Source organism: Pelmatolapia mariae, linkage group LG5 (genome assembly GCF_036321145.2).
Source record: "Pelmatolapia mariae isolate MD_Pm_ZW linkage group LG5, Pm_UMD_F_2, whole genome shotgun sequence".
Taxonomy (NCBI): Eukaryota; Metazoa; Chordata; class Actinopteri; order Cichliformes; family Cichlidae; genus Pelmatolapia; species Pelmatolapia mariae.
Window position 1 is genome coordinate 5736360 of NC_086231.1, and position 15858 is coordinate 5752217.

Genomic DNA, 15858 nt, shown 5'->3' on the forward strand with positions numbered 1-15858 from the left:
CTGCCATATTGCTCAAAAATATTTCCAAACTTTTTCAATAATATCATAAATTTCACGCATTTTTCTTGAGATTTTATTTTTTTACCTAAACCTCTGTAAATTTCAGGATTTTTCCTCATTAATTTACCAAATTAAGAGAAATCACAATTAATTGTTGAATAAGTACCTGATTTTAAATATGTCGAGTCTTGCACATATTTTTTCAAATATTTATTTATAATACACCTCTTTTATTTTATTTTTATTTTTGATATTATTATGGCTTATTGGAGGATCAACTAACTGTTTTTAAGTTATGTCCTTAGTTGTAGCTTCTTGTCGTCTCAGTGAAACATCTAAAGGTTACACCTTTTTTCCATGTTTTGTAAGACTTTAGTGTGGGTGGTAAGCAGATTTCATCTTTGGACAGAGACAGATATGCTTCTAAGCTAAGTGGCAGCTTGCTTTTTGTCTGCAGAGGCATCACTCCTCCATCTCTAAAAAGCAGCCCTTCCTTCAAATGAGAAGTAGAAAGACGCTTGTACTTGTGGCCTAAAGACAAAGAAATAATGCAAACATGTGGCCAAAAGGAAGTTTTGGAAAACTAAGCCAATAATGAGATGTTGCTGACCAATTGGAGACGACTGCATATTTGGAAACAGTGAACAAAGCTGTACATACTTTAGCACATGTTCTTTGTAAGCTTTACACAGTCTTCACCTTTTGTGGATTTTTTGAAAATACCATGAATCATTTTGTGTTCGTTTATGATCATTGCTGCTCATATGAAGATTGTTTTCCTGTAAGCTCTGTTCCTCACACCGAGAGGTAAAAAAAAATGACTGGAGATCATTCTTTTAACTTTAAGGCAACATCAGCCTGAACTTAAACATTTGCTTCCCTGACTTTGTAACATGTAACAAACTGTACATCCAAAAATAAGTACATTATTCATGTAATTCATCCGCAGGGGTCTTGTTTCATCTGTCTGACCCTGCTGTCATTTACACCGTCATTCTTCTTTACCTACCCTCTTTCTTCCTGTCTCACCTTCTTACACACACCTTCAGTGTGGAGTGGAGCTGTCAGGAAACGGATAATAAGTGAAATAACATTAATTGAGTTCACGAGAACACATTACGTAGCTGCTTTTATTCTCAATCTGTGAAAAATATAAATGAAAGCTAATTTGAAAGAAAATGTTTTTTAAGCATTTGCTGAAGCTGTCAGACTGACTTTTATTTCTTTTTTTTAAATGATTGATAAAAATGATTTTATGCAGAGCGTGAACCTTTCTCCAGGATATGCACAAGCATGTAAGGCAAGCATAATTGTTTGAGCTTTTCAGCCATGTCGACACACTTTACCAGTTTGAGGTCAAGTAAAAAAAAACAAAAAAAAAACTGCTGTAATCAGACAAGGACAAGTTGCTGGTATAGTAGCCGGTGCACAGCTCCTGGTATGTGGCTTAGTAAACACGGAACAACGTAAAATTGGATAAATTAGATCATTTAGTCTCTTGAACCAGAACGATATTGATGTTGTATATTGTTTAGGTCTCCTGTTTCCTTATTGTCTGACTGCGTAGTGGGCTTTTTTATTTTTAAATGACAGTATAGAGGTACCCGTTGTGTTAAAATATGACGAGGAGTACCTGACCTGAAGCTGGGAGTGAGAAGGTGTTTTATTTTTACAGGCTTTTATTTTGAAGGACTCTTGCAAAACAGACTTTTTTATGCATTATTTTATGAAGCATTCCTTCCATATGCAACACTTTATTAACAAAAAAAAATACATAGAATCTTAAACATGAGCCCTAATGAAATCCTAATGTTCCATTTGTTCATATATTAAAGTGGATAAAGTAATAATGTATTTGGGGGGAAAAGTAATTTTCTATTACTTTGTTAAAAATTAGTTGTGCCATCTATAATGCAAAATAACATCAGGATTTTGCATAAAATAATATAAACAGAGCCATGCCATAGATTTGTTTGGTTTTCTTCTTCTCAAATGTTAGGAGTCTCTTTTTTTAAATTGGGGGTGTTTGTAACTGTAGGAGAAGTCACTCAGAGACGTTACTTTGGTGTTTGTGCCCATTTGTGCCGCCTGGCCGTGATACCGGCCGAGAGTTACCACCGTGTTTATTAACTGTGGATTCTTTGAAATGTTGTCCCAGCGATAATGTGCCAGAGTCCCCCTAAAGTACTTCTTTGGCACCCTCATCCTCCTCTTCTCTCCCCCCTGTCCTTCCTCTGCTCTCGCCTCTCTCTGTCTCTCCGTGATGTGTGGCGGTGTTTGTGCAGGGACAGAAAATGGCTGAGATTGAGTCTCTGACTCATCCTGAAGGAGGAGGGAGGGGAGATGAGGGATGGGGGCAAAGACGAACTGATTTTTGATGGGGTGGCAGAGTCACTGTGTGTTATCCTGAAGATGTTTAAATGAAATTTCCAGGTGTGTGCAAGCTGCAGATGTTAAACGTGTAGATGTGTTCGGAGACGGGCGGCTTTGGGAAACTTTGCTGCTGCTGCTGTAATCTCGCCGTCTTGTGATTTTTCTGAATGCTGTTTAGAAGTCCCGTGTTTACTTTGTTACTTTTCCTTTATTTTTCTTCTTGTCATTGCCTTTCTTTCATTCAGTTTTGTATTCTTTTTTACTTTACTGTACGGGATTTGTATTTTCCTTTCTGGTCCTTTGGGGGGGTTTTCTTCATTTTTATGCCTCGTTTAAGGTTTCTTCGTGACTTTTCTCTGGGCTTTGTCTCGCTTTAAAAAGTTTTCTTCATGCTCTTGTTTGTTTATTTGTTGCTTTCTTTCATTCTTTGATTTCTGATCATTTGTTCATCAATTAATTTCATTTTTTGTCACGTTTCTTTCCCATCTTTGTCAGTTTCTTTAACGTTTTTATGCTCTCCTTTTAGTTTTCTCTTTATTTTCTTTTTTTTCCTCTAAACTTTCCATTCTTTTATTAATGTTTCACTTTCCTATTCAGTTTTTTTAGTTAATCTTTGATTCTTCTCTTTCGTTCTCTTTTTGTCTTTCTCTTTCACTCTGTTCTCGTCTCCTCCTACCTTTCCTACTCTTATAATCTGTTCACTTTTCTCTGTTTTCCTCGTGTGTTAGTTCTTTAATTGTCTTCCTTCTTTTTTTGTCCTTTTCTTCTCTCGCGCACTTTTCCCTCTGTTGCCTCTAACCCACTCCATTCCCTGAATTTCTTTCTCTCTGTCTCTTTGTTGCTCGCTCCATTCCTCTCTGCCTCTCTGTCCCCTTCTTCTTCTTCTGCCTTTCTTCCCTTCTTTTCCCTCTCCTCTCTCTGTCTGTCTCTCCCTCTCTCTGGCCTCTCTCCAGCAGCACAAGATTTGGAGCCGATTGTCTATTTATAGCGCCTGTGGTTCTGTCACCATGACAACCAAGCTGGAGGCCAGGGCGCCAGGGAGCTATTTTTGGAGCAGCTCTGTAATGTCAGACATAGCCTTCTCTCTCTTTCTTCCCTCTCTCTCTCCCTCTCTCTCTGGATGTGGTGTGTGTTTGATTAAGGATCGGCTGGCGAAGCCTTCGGTTTGGTCAGCTCGTCGCAGTGTGAAGCGCTAATGTACAAAGAAGCGGTAACCCCCTCAAATCTTGCACCGTCCCCCTCCCTCCACCTACCTATTACCTCCACCTTGAGGAAGCACCGAGACCATTTTTTGTTGGGGTTTTTTGTATTTATTTTTTGGGCTCGGTGCTTTGGAGGCTTGTATGGCTTCAGTTTTCTCTCGTGCAGCTGAGATTGATTTCAGGCGCCTGAAGTGACAAATTTGAGTGTCTGCAGTGAGATTTGCAGCAACAATAAAGACACAATTTAAAGCCCTGTTAACATAAAGAAATACTAAACTACATTTTTTTAAAATATCTGAAAAAACAAACTTAAGTGTTAATAAATGGCCAAATTATTGTCAGTAACATTGACACTAAACTATATTTAAGGATTTAATACTTAAATTTACAATTTTAAAATGTATCCTTTTTTTGTAAACTTTTAATTCTCTTTTAATTTGTTTTCACAGTTTTACTGTTTTACAGTTTTACTGTTAATCAGCTTCTCAGTGTGACAGGAATGTGCATTTTCTGTATTTGTAAAGGTTTTTGAGCGTCTTCATTTTTTACTTTTGTGTAAAGACATGGTGGTTGAACTTTTGAAAACTTGCTTGGACATGAATAGATTTGAGATGTGGAAAGAGGCGCTTTTTAGGGACGCAATCCTGCTCGCTGATTTGTGTGTGTCTGCGTGTGTGTTGTCACACAGCGGAGCTGCTCGGACGCGGTGCGGCAAAGTTTTCCAGATGTTGTGCGTTTGTATCTTGTTATACTACAAACCCTGATACAGGTTAAAATACTTTAATAATTACTCTGGTACTATTAAACTGTTAACACAGTTAACGTGTTCTTTGATCAAATACTGGCTTTTTTTTTTTTTTTTAAGAGACATTTCATAACTGTTTCTCATAAGAAGGTAATTTAAAATTAAAGTACTATGATCTGAAAATTTGGCTCCCTAAAAACATAAAAACCTGCTCTGTCCTGTTACGTTTGATCTGTTTCTGTTTTATCCTTACCAGCTGTAAGGTTGCAGGCCGGACGACACAGTTGTGTGTCAGAGTAATCTAATACTGAGTAGAGATGAGGACGTATGAAAGCTCATAATCTGAGTAATCCTTTGTTCTAATACTGCCACTTTTACAAGATAAATGCATTATGGGAGTGTTGTCAGCTTTGTTGGGACAGTGTGCTGCTGCTGTTAAGTTGTTTTTTTTTTTCCAACACATGAAAAAAAACAAAAAAAACAAAAACAATAATTTAAAACAATTTCAACTTCATCATGTTCAAAATTACACGTGCAAAGCGGATCCAGTTAAAAGGTGTTTTCATAGCAGTCCAATCCTGGAATAGGCTTTAATTATTGTAGCAATAATATAGAAGAAATTTGAAAATTGAACTTTAAAAAAAAAAAAAAAGTATATTTTTTAAAATATAATTGATTTGTGATTTTTATTTTATAAATTTGAACAAGCATATTTAAATATCCCTCAGGGTTGTTTGTGTGGCAATAAAACAATGAATCCAAATAAAGAATTGAAGTAAATATGACATTTTAAAAATATGTAAATGCTAGAGTATTTTTTTTTCTTTCATTTTTCCACAATCCTGGCCTACATTTATTGTATCTGCAAAAAAAAAGAAAAGAAAAGAAACCCGAAGAAAACAGAAGATTGAATTTTAGCTTTTCTTGTAAATACTGGGTCATTTTTAGCCACCAGACAAGTGACCTGTGTATATTTCCAGAGTTTAAGTCACCCTGTCTGCTACCCCAGAATAACCCTGTGGATATACATAACACCGCAGACCTCTCTGTTACTGGGGCAGCCACTATTATTTAGTTCAGCTTAGTAGGCATGGTTATTATTGGCACTTCTCCTATTAATAGGGAGAAGTGCTAAAAATTGAGCAGTGTGTTTGTCCTGGGCGTGTTGATGCCTCAGACCGGAGCTGTAGATAAACAAGATTTTGGCCTCAGCAGATGTTGGGGGCAGGCATGTTAACTCTCATCATTAGAGCTGTAGCTTTCACCTTCACCCAAAATGAAAGTTTTGTTGTTGAGGTGCTCACTAATAATGTTATGTTATGGGCTGAAGTTTGACTCAAAGGTGCTGAGGTGTGGGAGCACCTGAGCCACTTGGCCCCTGCAGAGAGCGGCTGGTACCAGACCGGCTGACTGCCTAATGGTCTTTCTGTGTGTTTTACATGAATATTTGTGTCAGTGCGCATTTGTGCAGAGAAATGTGCATGGCCCGCTCTTTGTTTCTGCGAACCCTTTCTCCTCCCTCTCCTTCCTGGCTCAGGGGTCTTTTTGTCCGTTTGTCCAGCACTGTAGCGCCTGCAGACGCAGCCCCCTGTTCCTCTCAGTGTGTTACCTGCAGCCCTTCTGTCACATTTCACCCCTGCCCGCAACATTCCTAGTTATCTCAGAGGGGGCTGCATACCTGTTCTCTGAGAGGCGGCTGCAGGCCAGCGTCTTGCCTTGCTAGTTGTAAGAATAGAGCGTAGACAATTATTCAAAGCAGACAGCCGGGCGGGCCGAGGAACAGAGTGGGAACGCAGTATGTTAGCAACTACTCTGTAACAAGCAGTCAGGGATTACTTAAAGCAGTTTTGGTTGGTGAAGCTTTGCAGAGATTTAAAATAAAATTGGTTAGATGAAGTTGCAAGCAGTGCTTTAACACATCAAAGCCATGTCTGTTAATTTTTAAAAAAATTAGCAAGCATTAACTGTGTGGCTACACTTTAACACTACCGCACTATAACCCTCATTCCTGCTTAAAGCATGCTCCTCAGGGGAAAGCTTTAATATTTAAATATTGTTCAGGAATTTTGTGAAGTAGAAATGCATCAGAATAAGGTACATTAAAGTACATTAAGGTTAAAGTACAATAAGGTACAATAAAGTACATTTAACCTATTTGGTGTTTTATTTTAACAATTTGTATGGAGGTAATTTTCAAGTTTCTTTCTGCAGAAAGACTCCCATTGCATTTCAAGCTATATCTGTTGGAGACCCCTGTAATTATTTGTACTGCATTTCAGGTCCATTCAGTATTTACTTGAGATCTTGTTGTTTAATATAACATGGTAACACACACGAGGAAGGGCTAAAGTTTAATATGCAAATGTTTAAGTTTGAGAGCAGAATCCGTGATTGAAACATTTGCATGATATTAAAGCTGCGATTGTGAAGTTTTCTGCTCAATTTCTGTAGGAAAACTGCAGCACTTGTGCTCGATCAGTGCAGGCGAGTGCGACACTGCTGCTTAAAGATAATCACCAAATTCCTTTCGGTATAACTGGCCTGAATTCAGCTCACTCCTCTTTCCATGCCACAGCTGAGCAACTCTTCTTTGATAATGTTTACCTCTTTACATCTGAAAGTCCTGTCTGGACAGCTTGGAAGTTTAATTTTCCACCTTCATTTTATTTACATGCATGTGCAGAGGCTCGAAGGGAGATGATAGGGAAGTTGTTGTTGTTTTTTTCCTGTGTAAAATTTAGGCGATCATATTAATCCTGGTGTGCATGTACACGACTGGTACTCGTGTAAAAGTGTCTGTGGTCCAGACAACTCCGAAAGAGTCGTCAGGCTGCCTCACACACCTTGAAAGCAGACACCCGTTCACACAGACCATTAACATGCATTTGGGTAGGCGCTCTTCAAATTATGAACGCGCTGTAGGCCTGCATACCCACCCACGCACACACACACACACACACACACACACACACACACACACTTCTCCTTCTGTGCAAGTACTACTACAGCAGCTCCATTGACGAGGCTTCTTCAGTCTGACAGAGCAAACGGCTGCCGGTGACTCAGACTGGCTGCCTCTGATCTCGCTGCGAATTCAAACACTCGCCCCCTCGTGGCCATTCAGGGACTCATATCCTCCATGTTTCCCGAGCTCTCACTGCTGTGCTCGGCAGCAGCGCTCGGCCTGTGTTTGTGTGCGTTTTTAAAGCCAAACTCTTCCAGTCTGATAGGTTGGTGAGTTAAGGAGGATTTTAAGTTGCATTTACAGTTCAGTAGGTTTTATTTTGAAGATTACTGTGGTTAGTTAAAATGGACTGATTTACTGTGAAAGTAAGCAATACATTAGTTTTATTGTAATATATATATATATATATATATATATATATATATATATATATATATATATATTCTATACAGTTCCAGCTGAGATTTAACTGCTTTTGTGTTGTCTTTGCAGCTTCCTAGACCGGATTGATGTGGTCAGGCAGAATGACTACACACCCACCGATCAGGTGAGGCAGTCAGCACTCAAACACAAGTTATAACAGTTTTTATCATTTTTATTTAGTTTTGTAAGTTTCAATTATATTCTGTTATTTTATTGTTTAAAATTGTTCACCAGTGTTTAGTATATTCTATAATGTTCAAATTAACAAAAAACGAAAATGGAGAGTAGTTTTTCTATTCCAGTTAATCAAAATGTTTTTTTCTCTTGTAGCTTTAATTTTTTGAGTTTTAGTTCACTGTAATAACACAAACAGGATTGAAGGTGATGAACCACCAGAGCAAAGCCTGCCAGACATTTGCATTTATTCATCAAACTCAAATAATATTGCAATAACAACCTGTAAGCAGAAGAACAATTCCTGATTTTCAGGTTCCCATCATGACACACTCATGCTCTGTGAATATTATTTGGAGGCACCTGTGCCTTCCCTTCTGTGACGTGTCAAAGTTTAATCTTGGGGAAACTCGAGAAGAAGTAAAAAGTGTGAGTGTGTTTAACTGTGTAGCCGGAACCAGGCAAAGGATGTGAACTGCAGTACACATCATATCATACGTGAAACGAGCGTGTGCAGATGGTGAAGTTCACGTCCCAACGACCCGTGTGGACGTGGAAAGCATGAAGAGACCTTCACGACGGCATTGTAATTAGGCAGCAGAGCCGTGCACAGGGCATGTTTGCATATAGAAAATGTGTGTCGTTGTGTTTGCAGAAAATTATAATTACCACATTTGTGACAGTTTTTAAAATCATAGTTGGTGAATACTTTCTAGATTTTTATGTACAATCAGCCGTAATTGGCGTAGAAGCGAGTAAGAACAGTGCCGTGGGAAATGGAAAGTGAATATAGAAAAATTAAAAGTAAAATGAGTGTGCATTTTATCTGCTTTTATTTGATTTAGATAGCCAGATAAAACTTTGAATTTGATTGTTTTTGACCTGTTTTTACAAAAAATCAACTCATCTACAAACACTATTCATTATTAGGTGTTATTATTCAGTATGTCTTATTGAAAATGGACTATATGCACAGCTTCTTTTTAAAATTATTTTATTTATAATGTGTATCAATACGGATAAGTGCATAATATGAACTGTGCCACACATCACGGCATTTAAGTTTAAATGCTGTTCCCTAGATGGACTTTCAAGACGCACGCGTCAGTTATCTTTATTTGTTTTATTTCCTCGCAAAAGTCGACTTCTTGCCCATTTACTGCCATTTTATGCTTCATTGTCCACTTGTGCTTCCTTTATCCCTCCTACTTCTCTTTTTTTTTTCAGGACCTGCTAAGATGCAGAGTACTGACATCTGGGATCTTCGAGACAAGATTTCAAATAGACAAAGTTAATTTCCAGTGAGCAACCTCAATGTTTATTTATCACGATGTGTGCGATAGAGCGAAAGTAAAAAAGTCAAATAAAAGGATTAATACTGTTTTAAAAGTGTAAATATAAAACTTCTTCTGTCTCTCAGTATGTTCGACGTTGGAGGTCAGAGGGATGAACGGCGAAAGTGGATCCAGTGTTTTAATGGTAGGAGATGATCCTGAATTATTTATGAAGTATCTAACACTCACTTTGCTGCTATTTTTCATGTCATTGGGTTTATAAAGTTACTAAAGCAGATATATATGTAGTGTTCCGGAATTCGTAACTGGATTGAAGCATGTGCATTCATTTAAAGTCCAAGTTGAGAACAAGGTTGTGTATCTAGAGTTTTTGGGTATTTTTATTCATAGTGGTTTTATTAATCCTGCTCTGTGTTGTGTGTGCCGCAGATGTGACAGCTATCATCTTTGTGGTGGCGAGTAGCAGCTACAACATGGTGATCAGAGAAGATAATCAGACTAACAGACTACAGGAAGCCCTCAATCTTTTCAAGAACATTTGGAACAACAGGTCAGAGACAAATTTTTCTTTGGACACATTTTTTTCTTTTCTGTTTTTGTCTTTTTTTGTTTGAAGGTGAGGAGACAAATGGGAGTCATAAAAGCCAAGAAATGTTGCTAAAAAGACTCTAAAAGAAACTAAGTGCTGTGACACTTTGGTCCCTTTCTAGCTCCCTTTATATAGAAGATGCTTTCCAGACATAAGAGCAACTTAAGAGCGAAGTATGTGATTACTGTGACTGGTAGTTTTCCATTGTTTGGGCTAAAAGAAAGTCATATACAACAATACAATACAACAAAAAAACTTTGACTTGTCTGATGGGATATTTTAAAAAATCTTAACAAGTTGAGAGGAATGCCTAGTTACAAGCCATCTTCCACACAGCAGGGAAATACGGGGGAAAAAATAAAGATAAAATAGGATCAAAAGAACATGAGACATGATGTGAGCTTTCTGTTAGCTGTGCAAATGAAAACACAAATCAAGCTGGGAAGGTTGGTCATCTGAGGGGATGCTGCTGTTGCTAGTTTGGTAAGAGAAGTCATTTCTTTTCAGAGATAAGTACAGTAAATTTAAACAAAGCACTCGATACGTTTACGTGAACGATGCACTAAAAGAATTCTTCTGAAAATCAAGAAAATGTGAAATTTCTGATTCAGGGTGTATATGTAGAGGGACAAAGCTCTGAGCAGACACCATGTCCGCATTTGACTCCATATGGGCTGTTTATGGCAGAAGCTCTAAGACCTTTTTAACCCAGAACTCCAGAGAGTAAATTATTCCCGTGTTCTCCAGCCAAAGTCTATTAAAATGTAATTTCTACTTGGAAAAACAGTGACTCTGCAGCAACAGAGCTGCGACATGTTTTGGGTCTGAAACTAACCTTGGTCTGAACTTGCTCACTTCCCTCCGCAGGTGGCTACGGACCATTTCTGTAATCCTCTTCCTGAACAAACAGGACCTGCTTGCTGAGAAGGTTTTGGCAGGAAAATCTAAAATTGAGGAGTATTTCCCAGAGTTTGCACGCTACACTACGCCTGATGATGGTAAGGCTGGCGCTCTTAGATCTGCTCATCTTCATCTTGCTGTCAGTCTTTTTTTCCCCCCCAAACATTATCCCTGATGATACACAATAACATCCCCAGAACTGTCCACTTTAATACAATAATATTTATATAGCTCCTGTTAACAACTTTCATCTCAAGGAACAAGTTAGAGAGCGTACAACATCAGAGGGAGAAGCTGTATTATCCAAAAGTTCACTATGAGCAAGCACTCCAGAGAGACCACCAGCAGACCGAGACTCAAAGAGGGGAAACAATCCAGAGATGACAAAAAAACGGGAGCGTGGCTACGGCATGAACAAAAAAACTGGAGAGTACACTTTATGATGTGCAGTTGTTGCATATAAACCGACCAGATTCAAAGCCAGAATAACAAAGGGATGGTTCATGATCACCTAATACAGTCCTCCCTGGGAGCTGGTTCCACAGCAAAGCAGCCTGATAGCTGAAGGCTCTGCCTCCTGTTATCCAGTTAGATCGTGTGTCCGTGTGACTTCACGGCTGGAGCTCTTGGTTAGTTTGAGTTCTGAGGAGTGCTTCATCGAAATGTCACACATGCTAACGCCCGCAGTGCACTGACATGTTAATATGTAAACATGCTGAGGTTTTTCTCCTCACGCTCAGTGAGAATCAGTAGTTACGGTCCTGAGATCAAGTAAAGTATTGGCCATTTTTACCAGTTTAACTCTAATGTGGTTTATTCTGCGGTAACAGTGCTGCACCGTGTGACTATTTAATGCTGCAGCGTGAAGGTGACTCGAATGTGACCAGATTTCTTCTTCCAACAGCAATACCGGAGCCAGGTGAAGATCCCCGTGTTACCAGGGCAAAGTACTTCATACGGGATGAATTTCTGGTGTGTACAAAAGTCAAAGAGGTAAAACCTGTTTTGCCTGTTTGACTTTAGTTTCCCTTTTTTCTTTTCTTTATATGACATAAAAGACTAATATGAGGTTTGAGTTATATTCCTGACAAAATTCCTTTAGAGGCTGATTTACATGGGATGTGGTTTCCAAATTGGCTTGAACTCCACTCAGTCTCTCTACTCTGGCACTGCTGAAGGAGCTGAACATAGTTTCAGTGTTTTTGAGCATTTGATGGACCGCTTATGTCCCAGAGATGTAGATTTTGTCACTACACCAGAGTACACAAACTATCCATGTGTATCAGAGGGTGAGTATAATACCTGGCACTGGAAAAAAGTTCTCCCTCAGTTTGGTGTTAGAATAATTAGATTTTAATGAGTATACTGCATATATAAGTGTTCTCTGATTTTCGCCCATTAGTTGTTGTTTTTTTTAACTTTGGATATTAGGAATGTATGACAGCTCAATAGTTACATTTAAAAAATACATGATAATATAGAAACGATAATATACAGATACTCCCTTCTATATAATAAAAAGTGGTAGACAAGTTTAGATCAGCGTTACACTGCGGGCATCATCAGTACCAACTAGTCTTTGTGTGTCTCTTTTCTCAGAGGATCAGCACAGCCAGCGGAGACGGGCGGCATTACTGTTATCCCCACTTCACCTGTGCGGTCGACACAGAAAACATCCGCCGCGTCTTCAATGACTGTCGCGACATCATACAGAGGATGCACCTACGGCAGTACGAGCTCTTGTGATTGGCAGCGGCGTCCAATCCTACTTAACTACCTATCATCATACCTAGCTAAACACCCCCTCCCGACCAGTTAGCCAATCACTCATCCACTTCCACCAACTTCACCTAACATCTGAGCAAGCAACTGAGCGCCTTGCCCTCCCCTCCACTCCGATACAGCTTCTCCCGATAAACACAACTGCAGAAAAACTGAACAGCGGAAAGACTCTTTTCAAAACAAAGGAAACGTTGTTACAGATACACCACATCATCAACTATCAGCCTGGACTGACTGCTGTACTCAGCCACACTTTGACCCAGGAAAGAGGGTCAGGACTGGAATCCCTGAGTGTAGGCGAACTCTCCTTTTAGCTCTCTCTCAGTTAAATGAACACATATGCTCACAGGTACACAAACACACACAGATATGAGAGACGACTTCAGATAGGTTTTAATACCGCAGTAAGACGCATACACTCTCACAGAGCCTTTCAAAAGTCAAGTTCTACTGCTTTCAAAAGTCGGCAGAGGCTAAATTGAATAATGCCTTCTGAGAGGGACGAGTTTATTCACCTAGTGCTGAACACGAAGGAAGAGACCGGCGGACAGCGAGGGTGGCAAAATGATACAGAGGAGGGCTGTTTTGTGCCCAGGGATGGACAGATGGACTAATTGACTAATGGCTGCCTGCGGACGTGAGCGTGACTCTAACAGAAGACCACACGGCTCTTCAAGAATCCAACCAAGGAGGGATGCAGAAAACAACAACAACAGAAAAAAAGAAAAATAAATAAACAAGATGAATATCATACAATGCATAAACTCATGCATACCAGTGAACTTCATGCAGTGCAAAAAATCCAAGCTATATATATAGATATTTATATATGTGTGTATATAAATATGTATATATATATATAAATATATAAATATAAATATTATATATTCCTGTAATAACGCAATTCAACTTTTAAGTTTTTGTTAGTTTTTACCCCATGTTGTGTGTTGGTGTACACTGTGTGTGTGAGATCTGCCTTTGTGCACCATTTAAACCTCCAACAGACACACACACACACACACACATATATATATAAAATATATACATCCTCGCCCCCTTTGCTCCTGCTGCTATTTGACAACTATTGAATATGTGGAATTTTTATTTAACAAGGAAACCATGACGACGCAAAAGGAACGTACGAAGTTGAAGAAACGACTTGTCGGGGCTGGATGCGACATTCTGACCTGGGAGCACACACGGACACACTAACACACACACCCGTGCACATGCACTCACAGGCCTCCTTGTCCACACTATGACCCACCTCCACACCCTTTACCTTTCGTCTTGTTCTCTCACTTCTCCCATTCCCACCTCCTCCCTTCCTGGCTTTAAGTACGTCTGTCTTTATTTTACTGCTGGACTATTATTCTTGTACAGACTGTAAAATGTATTATTTTGTACAACTTTATTGAAAAAAAAAAACTTGTAGAAGATCCCTGTGCCTTGATCACGACTGTACGTGTAAAAATGAGCTAATATGTAAGTTATGTTTCACTGCGCTGTACAGCTGGACGGGTCTGTCCCACCTCGTCCGGGCTAGCTCACCCCTCCCACTGGGGAGGGTGGTTGTGGGGTGGAGGGGGACGGGGAACGGGCATCGGATCGGGGCGGAGGCCTTTCGTCTGTTGCTTAGTTTCCATTTTATTCCCACATTTGTTTGTTCGTTGATTCATTTGTTTTGCTTTGACTCTCCTCTGGTTTATATGATAGTGTTGGAAAAAAGAAAAATGAAGGAAAAAAGATAATAAGACACACCACTTTAATGCTGTGTAGTGAACGATACTGAATCCTAACACAATTTAATATATATATAAAATATGTCAGATTTTATATTTTATATATATGTACTGTACACTTACCTCCCCATCACCCTTGTGAGCTGTTGCCCGGGTTTCCTTTGCTTTCTGTCCGTAACCTGCAAATATTTTCAGGTGGTGGCAATTCTGGGTGCAGCGGGGTGGGTGTTCATTTCTCTTTTTTTTATTTTTAGCTTTAACTCTTTTGGAGAGGAGGGAAATATCCAGTTGCAAAACATTGCTTGTTTCTACATAAACCAAATTCTTTTTGCTCAAACAAGAGGAAACGGTTGTTTTAGTCTTTGGTTTGTTCTTAGAAATCGGTATATTAGATCAACATTACACGAGCTGAAGCTGTCACTGTCTAACACCTCAGCCATGCAGTGAATCCAGTCTTTAATGATTAGGGGGGGTTCATATTTTATTAACCTTATTTTCTTTTTTTTTACCACAAGTGGTGGACTGCTGTTCAGAGTATATCATGTTTTATTCATATAGAGAAAGAACAAAGAGTGCTTAACAAATTAAAAAATAAAAACAAAGTCACATATACACTTACCAGCCACTATATTAAGAACATCTTGCTAGTACTGGGTTGGACCTCCTTTGGCTTCAGAACTGTCTTAATTCTTCATGAAGAAGGTGCTGGAAAAAGATTCCTCAGAGATTTCAGTTTATAGTCATATGACAAAAATCACACAGTTGCTGCACATCCATGATGCAAATTTCTCATTCCACCACATCCTAAAAGTCCTCTGTTGGGTTGAAATCTGGTGGCTGTGGAGGCCATTTGAGTACAGTCAATATTTTAAACACATTGAAGAAACTAGTTTGAGATTATTCAAATTTTGTGAAATTGTGCTTTATATAAAGGAGATGGTTCAAGTGGAATGGATATGGTCAGCAACAATACTTGCTGTTTAAAGTTTGGTACTAAAGGGCCAAGAGTGTGCCAAAAAATGGCCCCACACAATTAGACCACCAGCAGCCTCAAGACACTCACACACGGCAGGATTTATCCGTGCTCTCATGTTGTTTAACCCAGCGTCTGACGTCTGCAGAAAACAAGACTCATCAAGACGTAACATTTTTTTGCATACCTTTGTTGTAATGAGTTATTTGGGTTATCGTCTTACCTGTCTTGCCTTGCTATCAACTTGAAGCAGACTGGCTATTATGCAGAGCACCTCTGCTCAGTGGATATTTTCTGTTTTTCAGACTAGTAGTAGAAGTAATTTTAATTTAAAAAAAAACTCAAGGTAAAAATTATTAAAAGAAAATCAATTCTCCAAATAGGAAAATATAGAACAACTGAAAGAGCAGCATGTTCACAATGGACTTGACAGAAACTACGAGGCACCTCAGTCTTGACTAAAAGGTGAGTCTCGAGAAATGATTGCCGCTTTTTGGATGAGCCCCGCAAAGTCTTGTCAACTTTGGTTCTTAGTCAAGAGCTGGGGTCTGAAAGAAGTTTGGAGGAGGACCTCAGTGACCTAGAGCCACAGTATGGTATTAGTACTATTGTTCTATATTGTGGTGCTGGCTGATCCATGGAGGGCTTTAAAAGCAAATGATAAATAAATTAAATCTGTGATTTGAGATCATCCC

At 39.1% G+C, this 15858-nt stretch overlaps 1 protein-coding gene across 2 annotated transcripts in view; it reads left to right on the top strand.

The window, feature by feature from the left end:
* The window catches only part of LOC134627399 (guanine nucleotide-binding protein G(s) subunit alpha-like), a 38234-nt gene extending 22410 nt beyond the window's left edge, over positions 1-15824 (top strand). Inside the window, exons 6-12 of one of the 2 annotated variants that reach the window (XM_063473440.1) lie at positions 7778-7832; positions 9110-9183; positions 9303-9361; positions 9607-9727; positions 10634-10764; positions 11571-11659; positions 12266-15824. In XM_063473440.1, coding sequence (XP_063329510.1) covers positions 7778-7832; positions 9110-9183; positions 9303-9361; positions 9607-9727; positions 10634-10764; positions 11571-11659; positions 12266-12412 — 676 coding nt within the window. In that variant the 3' untranslated portion in view covers positions 12413-15824. The remainder of the gene's footprint in view (positions 1-7777; positions 7833-9109; positions 9184-9302; positions 9362-9606; positions 9728-10633; positions 10765-11570; positions 11660-12265) is intronic. The other variant, XM_063473441.1, reaches the window with a different exon arrangement.
* The last annotated feature ends 34 nt before the right edge of the window (positions 15825-15858 follow it).